General features: G+C 52.5%; 1 protein-coding gene and 1 long non-coding RNA gene across 3 annotated transcripts; one reads left to right on the top strand and one right to left on the bottom strand.

The window, feature by feature from the left end:
- Positions 1-1,935: 1,935 nt before the first annotated feature.
- LOC138102543 (uncharacterized) lies at positions 1,936-3,200 on the bottom strand. The gene is made up of 3 exons (XR_011147435.1): positions 3,055-3,200; positions 2,582-2,719; positions 1,936-2,127 (listed from the first exon to the last, which is right to left on the bottom strand). It is a non-coding gene; the product is annotated as an uncharacterized lncRNA (long non-coding RNA).
- A 7,455-nt stretch (positions 3,201-10,655) lies between these two features.
- On the top strand, positions 10,656-14,267 carry LOC138102571 (T-cell activation Rho GTPase-activating protein-like). 2 transcript variants are annotated; one of them, XM_069000287.1, is made up of 5 exons: positions 10,656-11,310; positions 11,552-11,654; positions 11,813-11,961; positions 12,438-12,599; positions 13,544-14,267. In XM_069000287.1, the coding sequence occupies exons 1-5, from the start codon at positions 11,089-11,091 to the stop codon at positions 13,733-13,735; spliced, it is 828 nt and encodes a 275-aa protein (XP_068856388.1). In that variant the 5' UTR covers positions 10,656-11,088; the 3' UTR covers positions 13,736-14,267. The 2 variants fall into 2 exon arrangements, with proteins under 2 accessions (XP_068856388.1, XP_068856389.1); XM_069000288.1 differs by lacking the exon at positions 13,544-14,267 and having other exon boundaries at positions 12,258-12,526.
- Positions 14,268-15,315: the final 1,048 nt, after the last annotated feature.

Here is a 15,315-nt window from a genome sequence, read left to right as displayed (position 1 = left end):
TGTATTTCTTGCTAACGTGACTACTAAAATTCATTTGCTTTGCAATTCTAACTGGGTCTTGAGTTCTCTGGGCATGGGCGTCCTCCTGAACCCGTAACACCCATTCCTCAAATTCTCCTCTGATGGTCATTTACACCTTCCTTCCCTGGGAATTGAACACAACATTTCGTCACTGCACCCTGCAAGTGCTTTTGCTGCGTGAAGCCACATTGCATCTTTCTTTCCCAAAGTAATAAAGAAAACACAAATTGCCTACTGAAAGCCTTCTGCTCCCTTCCAAATCAGTTCACTACTCAAGCACAAGCCTCAGGCACATCCCCGATTCCCTCTGAGAGAGGAAGTAATATTTTGCTGCAGCCAAAAGGGGTTTAGGTCAAAGAATGAAAATTGTTGGATGTATGTTGGATTTATGGTTTGGAGCTGTTCTAGTTAAATTGCTGGGTGTTGCTGGGAGCTGGGAGAGGGGCAGGGTTGAAGACCTGACTAAAAAGGAAGTAGGATGAGAGGGGAGGGGACAGAAAAGAAGGTGGTCAGGAGAGCACCTAAGTTTCTTAGTACCCACCCATTGGGAAAGGGGACAGGGACCGTCCCGGCTGGGAAAGGGTCTAAAAAGCAGCCATTTTCTTAGAGGGGGGGTGTGTTGAGCTCTCGGGGAGGGAGGCACACACCCGGCTCAACGGAATCGTTACTCATAAGCAGTTTTCCTTTGCTTCGACGACTTTGTTACCATTTAATTGTATCCAAAAGTGAGTTCCTTTTTAACATCTCTCTGCCAGCAACTCAGAGCTGCATGGTGCACTGCTTGCTGTGCCCTGGAGAGCACAAAGCAGGCTGGCCTGGTGGCCCCGAATATTTCTGCAGAACGCTCTGCATTCCACACCTTTGCTCTGACTCAGTGCAGAACTGCAGGATTGCAGGCGCTTCCTCCCCGAGCTGTGTGAGGCACTGGCTCCTGCAGATCTGACCTGACGAGCTGTCGCTGCCTCCCGTTGGCCTCGGTGCCCCTGGCAGAAGTGCCGTGCCTGAAGGACGCTGCCCCGTGCTCGAGCCTGCGGAGCAGCCCGGCTCCCTCCCGCTGTGCCCAGGCTGCTGCACACACTGCTAACCTTTCCCAGGACTTCCAGGGCAGCCGGCAGAAGAGTAGCAATCCTAGCCGGGGCACCAGCCCTCGGCTGCCTTTTGCCTTTCTCTCCTCCTGGGCCGCCTCCAGACGGCCAATGGCACCAGTCTGCGCTGTGCCCAGCACGGCTACGCTTCCCTCGGCAGCAGCCAGCTGCCGCTTTGGCTCTGAGATGGGACCATGTGCCCGCTCCCAGGAAGAGGCACCCAGTGCCAGGCTGCTGCCTCTTGCAGCTCCAAGGGCCTCCTGCCAGCCTGCCTCTGCCCAGCCTCAGGCTGCTCTGGGCTCTGCGTGGGCTCTGCTGGGGCTCCGGCCTGGGCAAGGCCGGGCCGCTCTCACCTCACGCTCGCTGACAGCTCTGCCTCAGACGAGACCTTTCAGAGCACCCTCGCTGAGCTTTCTGCTTTCTCAGCTGAGCAAGACTCTCCCCGAGCCAAAGAGATTGCACTTAGGGATACAAATCCAAGTGGCAGGATCCCCAATGCTCTCGAGTCACAGCTCAACACCTGCATCTGCACAGGATGTCTTGGCTGCACAACTCCTCCTCTGCTTTTGCCTGCAAATGCCATTGCCCGTTCTGCCTCAACTACAAGCACAATGGCTGGGCAAAAACCGGCCAGTGTGCCGTATTGCAAAGGCAGTGTGGTCTGGAGAGGATGAATGAAGAAGAGCCTGCCCCACTGACAAACCATACCAAAGAAGCCATAAGTGTCACTTTCCACCTTTAAGAAACAATGGACAATTGAGAAGGAAATCTTGAGCTCATTCACAGGGTAAAAAGGAAGGAAATCTTACAGATGAGTTGAGGTTTCAGAAACTTTATTTATTTGCCATCCTTCTCTACAATCCTACTCTGCAATCCTACTCTACAATCCTACACTAAGCTGGTCATGGAGAAAACAGTCCTGACGTGATTGTCACAGTCTTTTCTTCTCTTTCCACCTCTTCACTGAAATAATGAGTGGTGCCAGGCTGGACGCAGGCTTGGCTGATGTTACAAATGGATGCTGCCCAAAGGAAAAAAAAACCAACCAAGAACAATGAACCATGACTTTCCAAGCTCAGTGCTTCAAAGGCAGGGGTAATATTTTTAAATGAAAAGGGGATTTACTCCGAGTAGGTCTAAGGAACATAGTGCAACAGTGGCACAGGTTGTCCTGAGAACTGGTAAGTGTCCCTTCCCTGGAAACATTCCAGGTCAGGTGGGAAGGGGCTCTGAGCAACCTGATCTCTTTCAAGTTGTCCCTCATTGCAGGGACTGCTCATTGCAGGCTGTTTGGACCAGATGACCTTTACAGGTTCCTACCAGCTCAGCCCAGCCTAGGATTCCTCACCATTTTCATTTAAAAAGCACCAAGAGTGGAGATGAGGAGGAAGGGGGCTCATCTGATGCCTTGGGCTTCAGTGGAGGAGGAGCCCATCCTCGGACACTGTTTGACCTGCAGCCCCTTTGCATTTTACCTGCAGGAGCTCCTTGGCAGACCAGAGCCGCTCCTCCTTTGTCTGCAGGCAGCAGCTCAGGAAGTGCCGCAGCAAAACTGAGAATAGGTTGGGCTGCTGCAGCTTTGGTCTCCCTCCTGTGGCTATCAGGAGTTTAGCCTGGAGAAAAAGGAAACATGAGGCTCCACCTACTTCTTTCACATCTGTAAATGCTCTCCCAGAGCCCACTCTGCAGTGGCAATTTCTGCCCTGGCAGAGAGGCAGAGATGACTTTTCTATACCAACAAAAAACTCAGACCCCAAAGCAGCCACAGCTTTTCCAAGAGTCAGCAGAGCTTGCCTTGGCAGCTGATTTGATTGGCTGACCTAGTTAGGGGCAACTACATCAGCAAAAGCACGTTTTGCTTCTCTGAAGATTCCCACCAGCTTGACAGGCAGTTTGGAAGAGGGACTTTGCTATACTAACTATCTATACTATCTCTAAGGATTATTACATGAGAAGGATCTCTGCAGCTCTTGTTGGTCCCTTAAGCGCAGCTTCCATTAAACAAAACTCATCAAGCTTTTTATCCTCTTCTTGAAAACAATGGTAATTGGAAGAAAAGACAGGAAATCCATCCGATTTTCCTCAGGTAAGGAAACAAACAGTTGAAATTGTTGGTGTGACCCAGCCCACTGCGGGGCTGGGGCAGCCTGATGCCAATCAATCCCAGCTGTCATGGGTTAGCAAAGCATAATCCCAGAAGTGATGCTCTTGCAAAGGGGTGCTTACAGCTTCCTCTGTGACCTGACAGAGCCTATCAGCTGGCCAGTTTGAATACGGACAATTCTTGAAGCCACTAAAAATTGTGGCCTCTGTGATCCACACTTAAGAATAGACACACCCCAGGCAGAGCCCTCTCTCGTTTCTGCTGCTGGGACAGGAGGCTGTGGGCCCTGTGCGGGGGCCCAGCGGGCCCAGCCCAGGCCCTGCTCGGGCCAGGCCGGGCCGCGCCACAGCCATCCTGGAGCCGGTGGGCCCTGTTCCACCCGCGGAACACCCCCACAGCCCTGCTATGGGCAGCCGGAGCAGCCCGGCTCCCCCTCTCCAGTGCGGCCAAGATTCAGCTGAAGCTGCCCTGCTGTCCGGCAAAAGATCGTGTGACCAACAGCGATAAGCGAAATTCCAGCTGCAAGGCCTAGGTGAGATTAACCCTTTTAGTGCTGTGAAGAGCTGAAAACCTGAGGGAGAAGAAAGACGAGATGCTTAAAGCTGATATTCTGTTGTAAAGCTATGATGTATCAGAGTACCTGTTGTAATTTCATGAAGGCATGGGGGGGTGGAGTGTTCAACTTGTACTTGTGAGCAAAAGCACCTGCGCTGAGATAGGCAGATGCTGAAGCAGCTGTAATTTGAGGAGAAGTTTGAACAGGGAGAGATGGAAGTGATGAGGACTTTTGCTCCAAATGGAAAAGGAGAAGACCTCAGTTCCTAGAGATGCTCCCAGAGATAGCCCTAGAGATGAAGATGAGGAGGACCCTTTGCTCCCAGGGAAGGATTAGGGCCTCTGTTCTTAGAGATGAAATGCTCCCAGAGATGGCTGAAGAGAACTTTTGTTTCTGAATGGCTCAACCTTCAATTTGTACCCCAGTAATTCAAGAGTGGACCCTCGAAAGCAGTTGTGGGAAAAGCTGCATGTCGGGGGAAGGGACTCACATGTGAGCAGAGAACCAACCCGGGCAGCTGTCTCATTGTGCTAATTTCTCCATAGCATGGGCAAGAGAGGCTCCTCTTCCTAAACGGACTGAACAATTATGGAAGTGGTAAACAGACTGAACATCCCAAGGGTTGTCTTTTTATATTGTCAGTGGCAGATGGGAGAAAGGTGGGGGGGAGGAGAAGTGTTCTGAAGGTGTGGTATGATTTTATTTTTTTTTTTTCCCTCTTTTAGGTCTGTTAATAAATTTCTTTATATTCTTTCAAGTTTGGTGCCTGCTTTGCGTTTCTCCTCATTCTTATGTCACACAAGGTAAACAGGAATGAGTATTTGGACCAAACCACTACACCAGCCCATCCACTGGATCGAGTTTCCCGAAGAGGCAGACTCAGAGGATGGGTCAATGGGCGGCTCAGAAGCCTAAGCCGCACCCCCCTGGGCAGTGCCCGGGTACAAGCCGCCTCCCCCGGTTCGGGAAAATTCTCGGTTACTTGGTTGTTCACTGGTTCTCTGTTATAACTCCCGCCTCGGTTTCCCCCAGTGGTTCTTGTGAAATTGTTTCCTCCCCCTGGCTTGTAACTCATTGGTTGTTTTCCCCTTTCCCCGCAGTTTTCAAACTCTATAAAACTGCGGACAAGCCTCAGGGAGGATCCCATCGCATTCCATCCCTTCCCAGCTCGTTCGGGTTGCGAAACTTCTAACAATAAATCTATTAGGAGCCAGACCAGAACAGCCTCTCTCTTCCTTTGTCTCCGAGCTAACGTGAGCTGATACCATCGGCTCCTGCCATGTTTCCTCTGCCGAGAAGCCAGCTAGCTAACTCAGCCAGCAGCTCTTTTCCTGATGCTGAAGTCGCTTCCGCGGCGGGCAGAAGTAACGCAGCTGGGCTGTCTCTGACCTGGGGCACGCCAGAGCTCGTGCCCTGAGCAGCAAGAACTTCATTAGGTTGGCGCACCAAGCACGGGGCTCACACGAGTGGATCCCTGCGACATCGTGGCTGTCAGTGGACAGCGATAAGAAGCGACTTTGGACTGCTAACGCCTCTCGGAGCAGTCTGCTCTGTTTTAGGAGCAGTGCCCTGAGAGAAGGCTGCTAACTCCCACTCACTCTGCACTGAACTGACTTTGGAGAGCAGCTGTGCCTCAGAGAACCCAACCTGTGCTTTTTACTGTGGGACCAGACAAATTTGTGCTGATGTCTGAAACTTGTGCGAGTATCCCTGGTCCCTGATATTTTGTTTCTTTTTTCTTTTTTTCAGGTGGTGGGCGGAAGAAGTGCCCAAAGAGAGATGGGATCCAAACTCTCTCAGCCCCAAAGAGAGGTTTTTCTCCAAGTTGTGAAATTCCTTTCAGTTACTGGTTTCAAATTTTCAAAGGGTCTGTTAAAACAGTTTGTTCGCTGGCTTTTCTTTTACCTTCCTCAAGTGACTCCTGCAAATTTAAAATCTCCTGCCTTCTGGCAGGCTGTGGGGCATAAGATTACTGATTTAAAGCGAAAAGGGGACTCCTCTGGAGAAAAATTCTTTCCTCTAGTTCTAGTCCTTCGGGACTTGCATAAAATGGATCAGAAAGTAAAAGAAAAGCACAAATCCCCTTGCAGTTCTTCCTGTATCCCTCCTTCCTCCCCTCCTGCTCCTCATCCCACTTCCCCTTCGTTGGAAAAACTGAATGGGGTGATATGCCCAGAGGCACAGAGTTGCTACCTTCTCTCTGACCCCTCTCAGTCTTTTCAGCAACCCTGTTGGGGTAGCTCTGGTCAAGCTGCCTCGACCTCTTCCCAAACCCCGTATCCCTTACCCTCCTCCCCAGTTGTAAGCCCAGAAAACTGTTTTAAATGCTGTTTGCCATTGTCCCCCCCCACTCCACGTGTCTGAACAATGGCGCTGACCACATGGCACAGTTCACCCCTCCCCCCCTTGTTCTTCCCCCAGGCCCTTTCGCCCTCTTACCCCCAACCCTTTCCTATCCCCTCCCCGAGATGTGATGTCATCGGGTTCCTCCCATGCATTGGGTACTGCCCCCTGCGTTGGGAATCCCCGCCCATCCTGTGACCACGCCTCCTGGTCCTCCAACCCCGCCCCCTGTGGAGGACTTCCTGGCTCTCACACGCCCCCCATTCCAGTTCCCACGGGGTAGAAACCGGAACCATGTTGAAATCAGGTCCAGGAGTCTCCTCAGCCCCTTCCTATCCCTTTGCTGTTCCTGTAACATATGATTGAACTGGCAGTAATCCCACATGGAAACCTTTTGATTCTGCAGGGCTGAAAGAGCTTTGCAAAGCCCAGAAAGCATTTGGGAGGGAGAATCAGTATTTTAAGAACCTTCTTAAGATAACTCTCACCGGTACAGTGATTGTGCCACATGACCTCAAAAGCATTTTCTCCTGCTTGCTTTCCCCATCCAAGTTTCAAATATGGGAAGAAGGTTGGAGAAAGCAACTGGGAGAGGTCCTCCTTATTTTACTGCAGGATCCAAACAACGCGGGGGTTTCTACGGATCACCTTACCAGTGAGGGGTTATTAGCCAAGCCCCAGAACCAGGCTCAAAATACACCAGAGCCGGTCCTGAATGCTGTAAAGCAAGCAGCACAGCAAGCGTTCTTAATGATGCCCCCTAAATTAGCACCTCAATTGAATTACACTGAGATTCGGCAACTGCAAAATGAGCCATTTATTGATTTTGTGGATAAACTGAGGCTGGTAGTGGAAAAACAAGTGGAAGATCCGAAAACAAGAGAGCATATTCTAACGCAAATTGCAAAGATTAATGCCAATGATGCTTGTAATAGAGTGGTTTTGGGTCTTCCATTCGAACCTCCACCGACCTTAAGTCAAATGATTCGTGCTTGCACGACATTGGTGCCAATTCATCAGCCAAATTTAAAAACGGGGAAAAACTTAATAGAAATTGCAGCCGCTGCTGATGCAACAGCATCTCAGGGCAATAGAAATGCTAATTGGGTCTGTCACAGGTGTGGCAAACCAGGGCACTTGGCCCAAAACTGCAGAGCTCTGGCTTCAGTTAATCAGGGTTCCTGAGCTGTCTCCCCAGGGAAAATGACATCGCCTGCCGCCGATGGGATGCAGCCAAAACACTGACAGGACTGTGTGGATTGGCAGGGCCACATGGGGGAATGAATGAAGAAACTGCCACCAGGAAAATGGTTACCACGACCACTGCAACTCAAATGGACTCGGTGACACCCCAGAGAATCGTCGTGAGTTGTGAGAGTCTGAGAGACTGTATATTGTTTGTGTTAAAAGATGTTGTACATTCACCAGCTGACATTTGTGTTACACCAGAAATTGTTCAAGTGGGCCCACAAGGGTTCTTTACTGTCAATATCCAGTGTGTTAACCCTCCCTATTTTCTTGCTGCTAACCAGGTTGTGGCCCAAGCTATTCTCATGCCCAGTAGTCCACCACAGGACTACAACCCCTCTGTCTTCTGGGCTGAGGCAGCTGGGAATGACAAACCCATGCTTAATTGCAAACTGTCTGGCCAAGGCTCAGACATCAGCCTGGCAGGAATGATGGACATGGGAGCAGACGTGACAGTCATTTCTTCCCACAACTGGCCGTCACACTGGGAGCTGCAGCTGGCAGAAGGTATTGTGACGGGTGGGGGGGGATCTATATCTGCTCAAAGAAGCAAGGCACTTGTCCAAATTGAGGGTCCAGAGGGACAGATAGCATCAGTCCGTCCTTTTGTAATTGACTCTGGATTTCCATTGCGGGGCAGAGATCTCATGTCCCAGTGGGGGGCTCGAGTCGAAATTCCATCTCAACCCCAACATTTTTTGTACAGGCCACTGCGGAGTGCCCCTTCCAGAAATTAAATTGGATCTCTGACAAACACATCTGGATGGATCAATGGCCTTTGAAAAATGACAGATTAAAGGCACTCAGCACACTCATGGAGGAGCAATTGAAAAGAGGAAATATCGAACCATGTAAGAGCCCTTGGAATTCTCTGGTATTTGGAATCAAAAAGCTGGGGAAAGACCAGTGGCGCCTCCTCCAGGACTTGCGGAAAATAAATGCAGTCATAGAGGACATGGGACCCCTGCAGCCCGGAATGCCTTCACCCTCCATGCTCCCCAGGCAGTGGAAGGTAGCAGTCATTGATATTAAAGAGTGTTTCTTCCAGATCCCACTACGCTCAGACAATGTGCCCTGGTTTGCCTTCTCGGTCCCTTCCATCGACCGAAAGGCTCCCGTGCAGCGCTAGCAGTGGTGAGTTTTGCCACAAGGCATGAAGAACTCACCCACCATCTGCCAGTGGTATGTAGCTCGCATTCTGTCCCCTGTCAGAAAGTTAGCAGCAAAGGCAATAGTGCTCCACTATATGGACGATGTTTTGGTGTGTGCTCCTAACCAATCCTATTTAGACTGGACATTGGGGAAGGTAATTGAGGCCTTAGAGGCAAATGGATTTGAAATCCAGGCCAAAAAGGTCCAGAAAACCTCTCCATTTAAATACCTTGGACTAAAAATCCATGAGCAGACTGTGGTTCCCCAACAAGTCAAAATAATTGATAACCCTAAGACCTTGCAGGAACTCCATCAGCTCTGCGGGTCCATCAATTGGGTGAGGCCTCTCCTAGAGCTGACAACAGAAGATCTCGCTCCTCTGTTCAACCTCCTGTGAGGGAAAGATGACCTCCCATCACCCAGGCATCTAACAGAGGAGGTGAGACAGTCCATCTGTAAGGTACAGGAAGCACTGTCGTCCCAGCAGGCACACCACTGAGCCCCAGGTCTGCCTTTTCAAACTGATTCCAAAAGAAATTCAAAGCAGAAAACCATTAAATGCCTTGACAATCTTTTCAGATGCCTGCGGTCATTCCTGCAAGTCTGTCATCACATGGAAGTATCCCTGCACTCAGAAGTGGGAGTCTGATGTACAGGTAGTTGAAGGATCCTGAAGTGGCAGAACTTGCAGCCATGGTCAGGGCATTTGAGTGGTTCAGTGAACCATTTAATTTGATAACTGACTCAGCCTATGTTGCAGGTGTAGTTTCCAGGGCAGAGAGAGCCTTACTAAAGGAGGTTGCAAACCCAAAACTTCATAACTTGCTTTCAAAATTGATTCAACTGATCTCCCACTGAAAGCAACCATTCTATGTCATGCATAGTGTGTGAGATCACACACTGACCTGCCAGGATTTAATGCCAAAGGGAACAGGAGAGCAGATGCCCTAGCAATGCCCATCGAGTTAGCGAATGTGCCTAACAGATTCCAGCAAGCCCAGCTGAGCCATGCAGTGTTCCATCAGAATGCTCCAGCTCTCATCCGAATGTTCCACCTCACTAGAGACCAAGTAAAAGCAAAGACGATCTCTTCTTCTGGCCGAGCTGCCCTCACTTGTGCCCCAAGTGTGGCCATGCAGCTGTGGCACCCTGAGGAGGGCATCCCCTGGACATGGGCAAGGGCACCTGCTGGACTGTGACCACTGGAGATGGTTGTGCATGGACAGAGAGCCTGCAGTGCTGCCCACAGCTTGGAGAAGGGCAGGCTCAGGCCCGGGGCAGCTTCTCCCAGTGACACTCCAGCTCTCAGAAGCCTCCAAGGTGCAGCCACACTTGCAGTTGCCTGCTCACTGCTTGGGGTTCTGCATGGCTCCACACGGTGCTGAGGGCAGGGCAGGGCAGGCTGTGGCAGCGCTGGCCTGGCTGTCTCCACTGATGCCTTTGGTTCTCTTTTCCTCTGCAGCAGCAGGGACCGGCAGCAGCGGCAGCAGCAGCAGCAGCGGCAGGACGAGGAGGAGGTGGCTGCCCTGGCCCTTTGCTCTGCGGCGGGGCCCAGCCAGGGCTGCGCGGGCGCCAGGGCAGGAGGGCTCCGGCTGCAGCAGGGCGCTCTTCGGGCAGCCCCTGGCAGCCGTCTGCGCGGAGGACGGCACGCTGCCCCGGCCCATCCAGGTGAGGCGGCCGCACAGGGCTGCCCGTCCCTCCCTCTGGATGCTGCACAGCCAGTGTCCCCACGCATGTCCCCCAGCCATGGGGCACTGGGCTCTTCAGCCGTGCCTCAGGCTCCTGCTCCCAGCCCCTTTGCAGCAGGAGGCAGCGAGCCCAGGCTGGGGCAGAGCTCTGCGAACAGGGCAGCTCCTCACACAAGCCCCTGCCCTCCCGCCTCTCCTGCAGGAGCTGCTGGCTGTCCTGCACCAGGAAGGGCCCACAACAGAAGGCATCTTCCAGAAAGCAGAGAGCGCCAAAGCCTGACAGGAGCTGCGGCAGGCCCTGGACCACGGCCTGCACGTCGACATGGCAAGCCAGCCAGTGCTGCTGCTGGCCATGCTCCTCAAGGTGAGTCCTCCTGAGCTGCAGCTGCAAAGGCTCCTGCCTGGGCCACCGTGCTCCAAGGCTCACCGGCAGCCCTTGGCATGGCAGGACTTCCTGGGAAGCATCCCCGGCAAGCTCCTCGTCACCGACCTCTACGAGGACTGGACGGCTGCGATGCAGATGGCCAGCAGGGAGGACAAGATCTGTCAGCTCAAAGAGTAAACGTGGGCAGCAGCTTCCAGCTCCGCAGCAGGCACTGCTGGAAGCCTGGCACTCTCCTGAAAGGGGACACTCTCCTGAAGGGGCTGTGTTTTTGGACAGCTTGCTCTTGCTGGCTGGCAGTCTGATTTTGGGGCAATGCACGGGGAGCGTTCCCTTGCGTGAGCTCGGGGGAAATCAGGAGCTGGGCAGCAACGCCCTGCATCCTTCCCGCGGGAGCGCTGGAGCCCTGAGCGCTGGCCGAGAGCGCCTGCGGAGCTGCGCAGCAGCCGCTGGCTGCTCCCTGCCTGGGGCCAGCTCTGGGGACGGCCGTGGGCAACGTGGGCCTGCTGATGGACGCTGCCTTCCTGTTCCCTCGGGGGGCCAAGAAGTTGCCCGCAGCAAAGCTGCTCCTCCTCAGGCAGCTGCTGGCACTGCTGCGACTCATCGGCCAGCACGTGTCCAGCAGCAGAATGACCTGCAGCAGCCTGGCCGTCTGCCTGGGGCCAAAGCTGCTGAGCCCACCGCAGGAGCAGCAGCTGGAGCTCGAGGCCATGCTGGCCGAGAACAAGCAGGTAAGGCTGGCTTCAGCAGCCGGCTGCAGCCTTGCTGGCCAAAGGCAACTTGGCTGCCCAGAGGTGCCTGTGCCTGGCGGCCCCCTGTGTCCAGCCAAGGCTGCTGCGGGAGCTGCCTGCAAGAGCTGCCCCCCAGCCAGCGCCTTCCTCCTGTGCAGAGGCAAGGCTCAGCCGTGATGGCCAGGGCTGCTTGGCACGCTCTCGGGCCTCTGAGCTGAGAGCAAGGCTTTCCTGTGTGCAGGCGAATGCTCTGGTGGACATCCCGCTGGAGAACTCAGGTGACATCTTTGGGGAACAGGTAGCTGGCCCCAACGAGTCACCAGCACCCACAGAGCTATGCACAGGTAGGAGCAGGAACAGAGCCTTGTCCCAGCCTGGGACTCAGGGCCCCAGAAATCTCAGCATCAAGAGGCCAAGCAGTGTAGGGCTTGCCTGTGGGTTTTGGTTTCTTTGTTCTTGTCTTCCAAGTCGTCACTTTGCTGCACATGCTTTTGCTTTCTAGAGATGCACAGGGAAGAGCAAAGTGGCCCTGCAGGAAGAGAAGACAACAAGCCCCAGGCAGAAAGCAATCTGGATGCATCCCCTTCCCTGCCTGAGACCCGGCAGGGAGATGGAGAAGAGGCCACGGTGCTGGAGGTCCAAAGAGCAGAGGTATGGCAGCTGCACAAATCCTGGAACAATGTGTCCCAGGGAGACAGGCAGTTTGTCATGGGGCCAAGGAGCTGCTGTGCCTCCTCCTGACAGCACAGCTCTGCAGCCTCTGGCCTCCCTTCCTCCCTGCTTTCCTCCCTTCTACCCTCCCTCCCTCCCTCCCTCCCTCCCTCCCTCCCTCCCTCCCTCCCTCCCTCATCCCTCCCTCATCCCTCCCTCCCTTTCCCACTCTCTCCTCCCTCCCTCCTTATCCCCCTCATCCCTCCATCCCCCCACCTCCAGAATTTCTGCTTCAGGCACCTCCAGCTTTGTCTCCAAACACCCACCAGAGCTCCCCAGAGTCGCTGGCCAAGGCCGAAGCCCTGACGAGCCTTTCTGTGTCAGGAAGGTAAAAGGAGCCCACATTGGTTCCAACAAGAAGGGACTGAGCTTGTGCCTCCCACCTTTGCCTCTCTAATCCAACTTTGTGGCTAAAGGCTTGTAGGCTGCTAGCCCCAGGAAGAGAAAAAGAGAAGGAAAAGACAGCGAGCAGAGGCCTGGCCAGAAGACAGGGAATAGCAGCCAGAAAGGGAAAGGAGGAGGACACACCAAAGAAGACTGGAGAAATGCAGGAAGCTCTGCCAGCCCAAGAAGCCCAGGTATGGATGTGCCAGGCTCTGCTGCCCACCCTCCTCTCCACACTGCCCTGAGTCAGCCCAAGGCACTGGCAAGGGCCGGCAGGGGCTGGTGCTGGGCAGGGCTTGGCAAGAGCTCCATGGCAGCTGTGCAGGGGCTCTGCAGCCCTTGGCTTCCTCCACGCCCACGTGCTGAACCTCTGCAGGAGGATGGCTCTGGGCGGGACGAAGGGGCTGAGGGAGAAGCTGTGAAGGTGGGGCAGCTGGAACCCCTCTCCCTCTAGTTCTGCTTCTAGATGTTTATAGTGACACCTATCAAGCTAAGGTTTTCATTCTAGAGGCCGCTCTTTCACATGTTTTATGTCAATGGATAATTAGGTACGTCTCTTGGTACCTGTCAAGGCATCTGCTGCTCTGCCACATCTATCCCCACTCTGCTGCCTCTGTCCCCATTGCCTTGTCTGCTGTGCCAGCTCCGTGCCCTGTGGCCATGCTGGGGGCTGGGCTGGCGGCCAGGCCCAGCTGAGCAGCACTTTCAGCCCCCGGTCTTGGCTGCCCACACCTGACGGGAGCAGCAGGAACCGCTGGTGGCAAAGCAAAAACCAGGGTGGGAGCTGCAGGCACAAACGGTGGCGTGGGCTTTGGCCGCGGGCACTGGCCGGCTGGGCAGGAGCGGGCCCTGCCCGTGCTGGGGCCGCTCAGCGCGGCTGCCCCGGGCGGCACAGGGGCTGTCCTTGGGCAAGGCAGCTGTGCCGGCAGGGCCCGGGAGCGGTGCCGGCTGTGCCGCGCTGCCGGGGGCTGCGGGACGGTCCCGCCGGGGCTGCGCTCGCCACAGCCCGGCCCGCTGGGCCTGGTTTTGCTTTCTAAGCCTCCTGGGGAGGCTCTGAGATTTCTCTTGCCTGATGGAAGTGCAGCTGCTGCCAAGGGAAACGTCCTGATCCTGACTCAGTGTTCCCTTTGCTTCCCAGGTGTCCCATCTGCTGTCCCCGTCCAGGAGAGCTGCTCTGCACAAGAGGAAGAGACCAAGGGAGAGGCTGGGAATATCGGCGGCTGCAATCCCTCCTGATATAATTCTAGTTATAAATGTGTGGAGTATGACTAAGAGCGTTAGAAAAATGGGGATATTGACACCTGTATATCTATTTGTATGGGTATATTGATGCATGTATATCGATCTGTTTACATCTGTAGTTATATTTACATACTTGTTCAGTTGGGTACCTCTAGAGATCGATTGATGGGGTTGGAATGATTTTTATATTAGTACATTGATATTTGCATATTTATAGAGGGATTTGATATGTGTGTATTATAGATGTCTCGTTATATCTCACATGAAATATTTAATAGATATTTACATCTGTGTGTTTTTATATGTATTTGTATTTGATATGTATTTACTTACATTTCAGATTTATGGAATTGTATAGTTCTAGAATTCTATTTATTAAGTTCTGGATCTGGGATTCTTTAGAGAGGGATATCTGTATTTCTGTATTCATATATGGGCCGTACAGTTGTAGAATTATGTCATAAATTAAATTGTTAAACTTCAGTTGATATTTGTGTGTAGTGGTAGTAGAGGGTTCCAGTAAATTAATTTTTTTTAACTGAAGTGGGTATTTGTATATATGTACATAGCATGACTGTAACAATAAATTAGTTTTGTAAACTTCAGTTGATAGTTTTATGTTCATGTATTAGCAGCGTGGGTGTAGCAATTTAAAACAAATGTCATTTTTAAACTGAAGTTGCTTTTTGTGTATTTGTACATTAGCAGTGCAAGGGTGGCAATCTGCCATAATTTCCATGTTTAAACTGCAAGAAGGGTAGATTTGTGCTGTACAAAGGACTGGGCAGATGTAAACAGGATGGTGCTGGAGGATTTTGGCCATGAAAATCCCCAGCCGTGCCCAGCAGATCCCCCAGCTGCAGCCAGGCTGGGCAAGGGAACGGCACATTTGGGCTGCCAGCAGAGCCACACGTTGGCTACAGACTCGCTGCAGAGGCCTGCTGAGAAAGCGGGACTCCCCTTGATGCCTTTTCCTGGTCTTAAAATCGAGAGTCAAACATGGTTAGAAGGGGAAAAGGGATTTTACCTGGGGATTTATTTTAAGGATCCTTAGGCGCACACGTCCAGGTCGTATGCATTGAGATGCACCCCGCTGAGTATGTGTGTGTCTCCCCAACATCGCGTATAACATTATAGGTTTTACTAATTAGCAGATCTATCAAAGGTTCCCCAAGGAGAGGCTCAAGTGAGCCCCCTTCTCTAAGGAACCTTCCCCTGCCATGGTTCTATCTTGCTTTACAGAATGTGTTCTGGAGAGGACCTTGGGCTCTGGGGCACACTGATCCCTAGCTACCAAGCTTCTAAAATGTTTCGTCTCTCAGTTTGACAAACAAGTCTAAGAATGTCGGCAAAAAGCACGAAGAATACAGAAGTTGTAAAAAGGTATAATGGCTATAAAAGAAAAGGCAAAAATCTTCATGGCATCATTGCCCCCGTTTTAGAGACTAACAAAACTCTGTCTTGTCTGGTCTCTATTCTTTACCCGCAGAACCTGTTTACACAACCAGCTGCTCCACAGCAAATTACACAGATAATAACTACAATTACAGCTGTTATGAATATTTCTTTTACCTGGGCTCAGTTTGGTAATCAGGAGGTGAGGGTATCAAAAACATGATCAAATTTTAAGGTGTTATTTCTAGAAGCTACTTCATGTAGAATTTGAGT

This window comes from Aphelocoma coerulescens, unplaced genomic scaffold, assembly GCF_041296385.1.
Source record: "Aphelocoma coerulescens isolate FSJ_1873_10779 unplaced genomic scaffold, UR_Acoe_1.0 HiC_scaffold_87, whole genome shotgun sequence".
Classification (NCBI taxonomy): Eukaryota; Metazoa; Chordata; class Aves; order Passeriformes; family Corvidae; genus Aphelocoma; species Aphelocoma coerulescens.
This window is presented reverse-complemented; position numbering and strand designations above follow the sequence as displayed.